Source organism: Triticum aestivum, chromosome 2A (genome assembly GCF_018294505.1).
Source record: "Triticum aestivum cultivar Chinese Spring chromosome 2A, IWGSC CS RefSeq v2.1, whole genome shotgun sequence".
NCBI lineage: Eukaryota > Viridiplantae > Streptophyta > Magnoliopsida > Poales > Poaceae > Triticum > Triticum aestivum.
In genome coordinates this window covers 40751386-40760973 of record NC_057797.1, presented here as the reverse complement: position 1 = coordinate 40760973, position 9588 = coordinate 40751386, and the positions used below count along the sequence as shown (strand labels likewise).

The following is a 9588-nucleotide window of genomic DNA, read 5'->3' as shown; positions in this document are numbered from 1 at the left end:
CCTCCCCGCTCGAAGCTGCCATGGCTCTACGCGGTGACCATCCCATCTCGCCGGTGACCGAGGAGCGGTGACCACGGGAGATGCTACAACTGGGGGCGACGGGGTGCTACCACGGCGACACCTACCTCGCATGCATCGGAGCTCTGCCTACCTCGCCGGACCCGGCCACGCCGGAGCTGCAACCAGCCATAGCAGACTACACCCCCACGGCAATTTTTTTGCTGAAACCGGTTGTAGCAAATTCAATCGCCGGTGGTAGCAAAAATTTACTACAGTTGCAGCAAAACGCAGCTGAGATAAGAAGTTTGAAGCTTTTTTCAATGCGTTTGTAACTTTTATAACTGTCAGTTGCAACTTTTCATTTTTCGTCCATGGCTTCGTTTCCACTGTTGAAACTTTTTTTATAGTCGGATGAAGCTTTTTTCATCGCTAGATGAAGCTTTTTCTGTCACCGGTTGTAACTTTTCGTCCATGGCTTCGTTTCCACGGTTGAAACTTTTTTTATAGTCTGATGAAGCTTTTTTCGTCGCTAGATGAAGCTTTTTCTGTCACTGGCTGAAACTTTTTTCGTAGCCGGTTGAAGCTTTTCCTATCGCTAATTGTAGCTTTTTTCGTCGTAGTTTGTAGCACTGGGCATCTTCCTGGGCGCTCGTTTTTTTTTGTTCACAAGCGGGGGATGAGCGCCGGCGAGCACACCGATGAGCATGCTGGTGAGCTCCGGTCGTCGCCACCGGAGTTGCAACGGTGGCCATGGAAGCTACAACCGCAGGGATGGGCTATTGCATGGGGCGAAGCCGGTGAAGAGGATGGTCGCCGAGGACTGGGACCGGGGCGACCGGCGACCAGGGCGGCCGGGAAAGACGGCCGACGAGGACGGCGACCAGGGACGAGGAGGGCAGGCGAGGGAGGAGCGGCGACGAGGGGGAACGCGGCCGGCCGGCGAGATGGGGTTTGCGAGAGGAAGACGACGCTCGTTACGCGCTCGCGAGGGAAAGACGACGACCTGGTTGGATAAGGATCCAACTGTTCGGGACGGGCCGATCTAACGGGTAGGGTGCGACCGGCCGAAACGTTCGGCCGGCGCACCGGCGCCTAGCATCGCCCTTACAAAATCGCCTGAATTTCTTGGCCACGTCCTCACCCATTACCACACCCGCATTAACCTCGCCTGCCATAAACCAGTCCGTTCCTTGCTGGCTTGCTCCAATCTCCACCCCCTACTCCCGAATCACTAACATCGCCAATCCCCTCGCCGGCCTGCATCTCTCCTCCATGAACCTGCCTCCCGCCTGTGGGCTGTGGCTGTGTGATTCACCGGCCGGTGCGCCGTCCCATCTGGTAGCTGCACCCGGCACCGTTCTACTTCCGACGCACCACACCGCCAAGCTCCTAATCCACCACGCCTCCCTCTGTTCGTTCTGTCGCAGCCACCCACACGTTTAAATCTCAACCGGAGAGATGTCGCCGAGCAGTGAAGAAAGGGCTGTGCAGCCACCCAGGTTTTCGTGTGAGTTTGTCAGTGCCTTCGTTGCTTCACGGAGACTGAGAGGAAGCAGAGATGAGAATGGAGTCGTTGGATGGGGCAGGAGGACATGCAGAGATGAAGCATCCTGTACTATCTTCTGAAGCCAGGAAGCATATGTAGTCTAGTGTTGATGCAGGAATTGACACAGAAAATTGTATAAATTTGATTTCTAGTGTTGTTTGCAGTTTAAGTAACATGATTTTTGTTTCTACATAAATTTTTACTGGATCAGAGCAATCTCTTAGAAGCAATTTCTCTAGAGTAATGTGCTTCAGTTACATTTTTGTTTTGCTTCATACAACTTGATTTCATGCTTCAATGACATTTCCTCACTGTTTTTCGTTAATGACTTAAGCGTGTCGTTTCGAGTCGCACCCTCCGTGGACAGTGTTTAGCACTGCCAGCTTGTAAGGAAGCACATGAGTTAGCAGAGTGAAGCAAATACTCCCTCCGTTCCAAAATTACTCGTCGTGGTTTTAGTTCAACTCGTCGTGGTTTTAGTTCAAATTGAGTAATTTGGAACTTTGAACTAAAACCACGACGAGTAATTTGGAACGGAGGGAGTATGTATTATGGAGGAAACATGTGATATGCGAATATGGTGCACTATGATATTGACGACCATATGAAGCAAATATTTAGGTGGTTCAAAACATATGTAAACCAATGAACCATGTTAATTTTCAGTGATTTTCAGTCGACAATGAAAGTATTTTTTTTTATTGCGGGAAGACAATCAAAGCATTCAATCGGCAAGGAAGCAAACTTCCTAATCGACGGAAACATAACTTTGTTGTATTGGGAATGTACTGTTATAGATGAAGCAAATTTCATAATGGACGGAAACATAGCTCTGGTGCACTGGAGATGTACTGTTACAATGCAGGCTCCTTAGAAATAATATTTATGGTGTCAAAATAAGTATTGTCACGTTGGAAGCAAATATTGGTTGGATGCAAACCTCTCTTCGTAAGGAAAGTAAATTGCATGGTGCGGAAGCTTATTTGCTTCCTCAAATCAAGGTTTAGTTTGCTCAAATCACGGGATGCCTGGTCTTTCGTTTCCTCAAATCAGGCAGGTAACCAACATTTCTAGCGCGTCTTCAGTACCACAATCAGACGCTCGGCCAGCTTCAGATCCTACGGCAAGGGAGTAGTCTGAGGATCGCTAGGCATCAGTAGTCTGATGCCTAGCGGTTCCCGATATCTTTAGTGTCTTTGTTGCTGGATGTCATGCCTTCGGCTTCGGGTGACTAGGATGCTCGCTTTTTCATCGGGGCCTAGACTTCTCCACAACAGAGTAGCTCATGTATTAGCAAGTATGGACATTCCATGACTATGTATGAGGTGTTAAGCGTAGAACATGTAACCCTTGATGTACAAGTGTTAGTGGCGAGTGAGTCAGCTTCGTCCACAGAGTAATGCAATCGGATGGATTCGTTTAAAAAAAAAAACTAGTTCTCAAGGTTTAATAGGCCAGGGAAGTTTGGTGCACTCACCACATGAAGCATTTGGATACACAACAACTCGACAATCACTTATGTTCATGCATTTGCTAGTTTCCATGCTCATGCATCCCATGTATATATTATTTGTGTTTGCAGTAAAATAATATGAGCTCACATAAATCCGAGGCACGGTCTCTCTACCTGAACTTTTAGCACATCGACATTCCGACAATGCTTCGGGAGAAGAAGAACCATACACATGTGTTAAATTTAGCTAAACTATTTTGAAGAGCCTAAGTGAGTCACCCATCCTGAAATCCCAAGATTGTTAGGAACCTCTTCGGGCTTGTAATGCGAGGATACGGGGGAGCAATTTGTCCAGAGTGCTCCCATATGGCGTGTGACGCGCTGGCGAACATGCCAGCGCGCACCACTCCGTGCGTCCCTAGTGGGCCAGCCCATGAGCGGGGCTAAACGCCCCGGTTTTTTTAGTACATTATTATTATTATTTTTGCTTTTCGTTTTTCTTCAAAATAATTCGTAATTTAGAAAATTTGAAAAATTCAAAAAGTGAATTTTGTAAAACAATGTTCGTAATTTCAAAATAATGAACATTTTTTGAACTTTAATGATTTTTTTTATTTTGATGAACAAATTTATATGAGCATTTTTTAATAATGATGTACATTTAAAAAAAATTCATGAACAAAATTTGAATATGACAAACATTTTTTAAACTTGATGAACAAATTTTGTATTCAAGAATATTTTTTTGAAAAAATGGATGAACAACTTTTGAATTTTATAAACAAATTTTGAAATCGACGATTTTTTTTGAATTTGATGAACAAATTTTGAAATTGATGAACAATTTTCGAATTTGATAAGCATTTTTTTAATACGATCAGCAAATTTTGAAATTTGATGAACAAAAAAGGAATTTTATGAACACTTTTTGAATCGTTAAGCATTGTTACACATTGACGAACATTTTCTGAATTTGATAAAAAATGCTCACAAATTTGGAAAGAAAATAAAAAAGGAAAAAGGAAAGAGAAAAGCAAAAAAGAAAAGAGAAAGAAAAGGAAAAAAGAAAAAGAAAAGGAAAAAATAAAAAGAAAAAGAGATCTAACGCAAAAATGAAAAGAAAATAAATAAAATATGGGCTGGCACATACAAACGTCCAGCGTGCCATGGGTGCGCGCCAGGTCGCTCGGCGGCGCCATATAGGAACCCGAGAAATCACTAATTAAGGAGTACTCGTTATAAAGATCACTCCCACCTTCCAAGTTGCGACAAGTGGCACGTTATATGCCATTTGTCGTAACTTGGGAGTTTTCTTTTTTCTCGTAGATCCATTTATTCAAAACAATTTATATTTTAAACCGTGCGTCTAAATTTTGAACCGTTTTCATCGTTGGATTCCTCGCGTCGAGATCTTCAAAACTAAATCCCATGTTGATAGGTTTTCATGAAAAAAATTGAACAAAAAAACCGACCCGGAAGCACGGGTTTTTTCCCTTTCTAAAAGAGGCACGCACGTGCCTCTCGTGAAAGCACAACCGTGCCTCTCGCGGAAGTAAAACCGTGCCTCTCGCAAAAGGAACGCGTTTTTTTTCGTTTCCGAAAGGCACGGCCGTGACTCTCACGAAAGCACAACCATGCCTCTAGCGGAAGCAAAATCATGCCTCTCGCGGAGGGAAAAAACAGAAAATGCGTTTTTTTTCGTTTCCGAAAGGCACGGCCGTGAATCTCACGAAAGCACAACCATGCCTTTTACAGAAGCAAAACCGTGACTCCTGTGAAAGGAAAAAATGCATTTTTTCAAGCAAAAAAAATTGAATTTTTTTTACCCTCTAAGGAAGACCAATAGAAAACCGAAACGTCGAAAAAACCCAAAGAAAAAACCGTCTAAAAGGCCAAAAACGCGTGCGGAAAAATAAAAATATAAAATCTGAAAGAAGTGGCAAATGGCTGAGAGCGTGTCAAGTGGCGCTTATCATTGCGAGGCTTCTGAAGGAGTGCTCGTTAATTAGTTGCTCCCAGGAACCCGCATTTGTCCAGTCCTCGCATGAGAATAACGCAGAGCGGGAGAGAAGGAAGGAAGCGGCTCGCGCGCAGGCCTGTGCAGGAAGAGGATACGGCCCGCAAGCTGGGTAGTGTGGGCTGGGCAGAGGACACGGCCCGCAAGCCCGCACCTGCCGCGCCTTGAAATACATCGCCTTTGGCGCCCAACGCAACCGCCTCAACCAACAGCTTTTCTCCCCGGAGTCCCAAGAAACCAAGAACCCCTCGCCCTCTCTCCACCGCTCAGCGCCCACCGCCTCAGCTCTCCGGCGCCGGCGACCGATGGACCTGTTCCACGACGGGCACCACGTGCGGCTGCGGAACCTCGTGCAGCGCACCTACCTCCACGCCGCCGACGACGGGGTGGGCGTCACGCTCCGCGAGCCCCGCGCGTCCATGAACGCGGCGTGGGCGGTGCACATCTACCACGGCGACGAAGGCCCGTACTTGCTCCTCCACAGCGCCGCCTACGGCCGCTACCTCGCCGCCGCGGCCAGGCCGGCACGGCTCGGCCACATAGGCCTCCGCGCGGAGCTGAGCGATTACGACCTTCCGGAGGTGGAGGCCATCATGTGGCGGGCCGTCGGGTCGGGCTTCGAGGACGACGTCGTCCTACCTCCGCGCCAATGGCAAGTACCTCCCCTGGAACTCCTCCGGCGTCAGCGTCGACGACGACGCCAGCCCCATGATGTACTGGGTCGTCGAGCCCATCCCCTTCAGAGAGGCGGGCATGCCTGCCATTCCTGGTCCGCTTCCGGTGAGCTCGCCATGACCCGCTTCTTGAATTGCTTTCGGCGATTGCGATTGTGTTATGAGTAGTTTCTTTCAGCTTCTTGCCAAATTAGTGCTTCCTGAGTGAGTGAGATGGTTAATGGTTCAACTGCAGACTCGCCCAAGATGCCTCTCCGCCATATTCTGTTCGTGCGGGCGCTCGAGGAGGTCGACGGCTGGCGCCTGTTCTTGTTCAAGGGGAGGTCCGTGTTCCGCCTGAGGGACGACCTGGCGTTCCGCGTCGCTGCCGGCGTGGACGACCCGAACATCGCCATGTGCGTCCGAGCGGGCCGCTACGGGAGGCTGACCCCGCTCGTCGTGCCCCATGGCGGCTACGGCGACGGCGAGATCCTCGAGATTGTCGTCTTCCTGGCCGGGACCCCTGGTGAGAGCCTCTCTCCATGCCCCTACATATTTCCTAATGGTGGCAACAAGTGAAAACCGGTATTCTTTTGGGGTTTATTTTAGCTTACTGAAGCAGTTACAATCTGACAAACAGGTTACTGAAACTGTTGTGGTCTAAAAAACAGTTATTGAAATTGTCTGTTTTTTAGATTCATTTACTGAAACTGTTTTAGTCTGAAAAACAGTTAACTGAAACTGTTAGGTGTCTGCAACTGCTGCAATCTTGTACTAGTAGATAAGTAAAAGATGGCCGGTGATGATATCCGTTTGATTTAGCCCATTTTACTAGTCTTGAATAACCTGTGAACAAAATTCAGGTTCCAACAGTGGTAAATCAAATCTTGTTTCTGCACATGGCCTGTAATATTGTGATACATTCTGTTAGAACCTGGGTGTAGTCCTGTAGAAAAGTTAAAAGTAGTTGGATGAAAATAGTAGGTGCCATGTGGATTTATCAAAGCTAGTTGGACATTTCTCTTCTTGATTCAGATAATTCCGTTCGACCATTCCATATGTTTGGCGCTAGTAGAAATTATGGAAGCTAAAAGGCCAACTCAATTTCGGTCATCTCATTTCACCTTTTGCAGAGAAGAAACTAATTTCTAACCTGTGAATAAAATTCAGGTAGTACCTTACAACCTTTAGTTCCTTGCACATTACATTGTTTCAGGTTGTTTCTTCTTGATCTTGTTATTGATTATTGGTCTGCCGCCTAACTCGCTCATAATTTCTGCTAATTCAGGCTACGATGCGCTGCGATACCCGGATGTCGATGCATAGTAGAGGAAGATCAGAGCGGGAGTCCTGACAGTTCACAAGTTTCGCTGCCTCGGATATGATGGCGTCAACTTTTGCCTATAGATGGATAAATACAGATTCAGAAAACTCAGCAGGTCTCGATTCAGAACTACTGAAAGTGTTGCGACCAATGGCTGAACAATTTTGTAGTGATGCTGGAATGTAGTACCTCCTCTAACATTCATGATATGATTGCCATGGCTTCATAGACAAAGCGTTTCACCGTAGGGTACTTGCAATAAGTTGATGGTCCTGCAATATTTTTGGATCGTGCATTTCACATAACTGGAAAATGCAGTAGCTTTTGCAATGAGCTGATGGTCCTTCATTCCTTTTAGAAATGAAGAATGCAGAATGCAGTGGGTTCTTCCTGTGAGCTATTGATCATGTTTTTCGTTTTGCTGTTTTCTGTGTTTTTAGAGTCCTTAACTCCTGGCCTTAAAGCAGAAAAGGCCTTATGATAGAATAGTACAAAGCTTTAAAAAATAAATAACCTGAATCCTTGCAAAATCTGTCAAACACCTAGTGCCAGATTGGCCTCGCTATTTCGAAAGACAATTTTGGACCCGTAAACAAATGGGTAAACATTGTCGGGTTATCTGAACCTAGATAATTAGGAGAAGCGAATTTTGTATCGAGCGACACATCACCAAAGCACAGTTCGGGGATTTCACTATTTGCAGGCTCATAACTTCAGTTTGCTGCTCCAACAGCATACATCTTCTCTGCTAGGCAAAATGAAAAGGAAAAAAATGCCATCAACTGCTTATATATGGTCATAACTGACACATAGTATTTTTTTCACCAGGTTTATCGTACTCATGAGTGTTAAACACATATTCATGTCACGTTGGAGTCCAGACTTGGCGCGCAAGGAGATGTCCAGGAGATAGACTAGGTTGTTAGACAAGTAGTTCAATATCTTGTAAACCTCTTATCTCTTTATCTCTTCCTCTCCAAGTTGTAATCTTCTCCAACAAACTTGTATGCGCTATTTGCCAGGGAGGTGCGCCCCTGCAGCCTATAACATGCAACGCGCCCCCTCACATCGAGGGTAAGACACTTTCGCCTATTCGCACATGGTAATCAGAGTCTCCTCTTCCAAAACCCTAGCTTCCATCTAGTGCCAAGCCATGTCTTCCTCTAGCGCCACTCAATCCAACCTCAGCGGCCAAGTCACGGAGAAGCTCTCTCGGACGAACTACGTCCTATGGCGAACGCAAGTTACGCCGCAGCTGAGGGGAGCCGGGCTCTTCGGCTATGTCGACGGGACCATGCCGAAACCCGCCCGCCTCCTCGTCACCAAGGACAAGGAAGGCAAGGAGACGACCGAGCCCAACCCTCTCCATCCCATCTGGATGAAGGAGGATCAACAAGTGCTCGGATACCTCCTCAACAACCTCTCCAAAGAAGTGCTGATCACGGTGACCGTAAACCACCGCGCACGCTCTCTGGGCGGCGCTCGCAGGCATGTTTTCCTCTCAATCTCTGAGTCGTGTTAACAACATTCGCACTGCTTTGATCAATGCATAGAAGGGCAACCAATCTGTTGCCGCGTATTATGCCTCTATGCGCGGCCTGGCCGATGAACTCGCCGCGGCCGGCAAGCCCATCCAGGATGATGAACTGATCTCCTACCTACTGCACGGGCTGGACATGGACTACCAGCCCCTCGTCTCTGCCCTCGACGCCCGCGTCACGCCGGTCTCTCTCGATGAGCTGTACGCCATGCTGAGCAACTTTGATCAGCGTGTTGCGCAGTTCCATAGCACGGGCAGCGGCTTCAAGTCTTCGGCAAACGCGGCCACCCGCGGGCGCGGCGGGTACTCATCCCATCACCGTGGTCCTCCTCGACACAAGGGCAAGCAAGGTGGTGGCAGCTGCAGTAACTCCGTGTTGGGGAACGTAGTAATTTCAAAAAAATTCCTACGCACACGCAAGATCATGATGATGCATAGCAACGAGAGGGGAGAGTGTTGTCCACGTACCCTTGTAGACCGAAAGCGGAAGCGTTATAACAACGCGGTTGATGTAGTCGTACGTCTTCACGGCCCGACCGATCAAGCACCGAAACTACGGCACCTCCGAGTTTTAGCACACGTTCAGCTCGATGACGATCCCCGGACTCCGATCCAGCAAAGTGTCGGGGAAGAGTTCCGTCAGCACGACGGCATGGTGATGATCTTGATGTTCTACCGTCGCAGGGCTTCGCCTAAGCACCGCTACAATAATATCGAGGATTATGGTGGAGGGGGGCACCGCAAACGGCTAAGAGATCTCAAGGATCAATTGTTGTGTCTAGAGGTGCCCCCTGCCCCCGTATATAAAAGAGCAAGGGGGGGCGGCCGGCCATGATGAGGCGCGCCAGGGAGGAGTCCTACTCCTACCGGGAGTAGGACTCCCTCCTTTTCCTTGTCCAAGTAGGAGAGGGGGGAGGAAGGGAGAGAGGAGAGGAAGGAAAGGGGGACGCCGCCCCTCCCTCCTTGTCCAATTCGGACTAGGGGGAGAGGGGGCGCGCGGCCTGCCCTGGCTGCCCCTCCTCTTCTCCACTTTAGGCCCGTGAGGCCCATCAACC

General features: G+C 48.0%; 1 protein-coding gene and 1 pseudogene across 1 annotated transcript; both read left to right on the top strand.

Annotated features, from left to right (window-relative positions):
- The first annotated feature begins 5199 nt into the window (after nucleotides 1–5199).
- LOC123184581 (uncharacterized) lies at nucleotides 5200–7349 on the top strand. Its single transcript, XM_044596681.1, has 3 exons — nucleotides 5200–5796; nucleotides 5926–6195; nucleotides 6958–7349. Exons 1-3 carry the CDS (start codon nucleotides 5322–5324, stop codon nucleotides 6993–6995), a joined length of 783 nt encoding a protein of 260 aa, XP_044452616.1. The 5' UTR covers nucleotides 5200–5321; the 3' UTR covers nucleotides 6996–7349.
- A 1272-nt stretch (nucleotides 7350–8621) lies between these two features.
- LOC123038501 (uncharacterized) lies at nucleotides 8622–8760 on the top strand (annotated as a pseudogene).
- The last annotated feature ends 828 nt before the right edge of the window (nucleotides 8761–9588 follow it).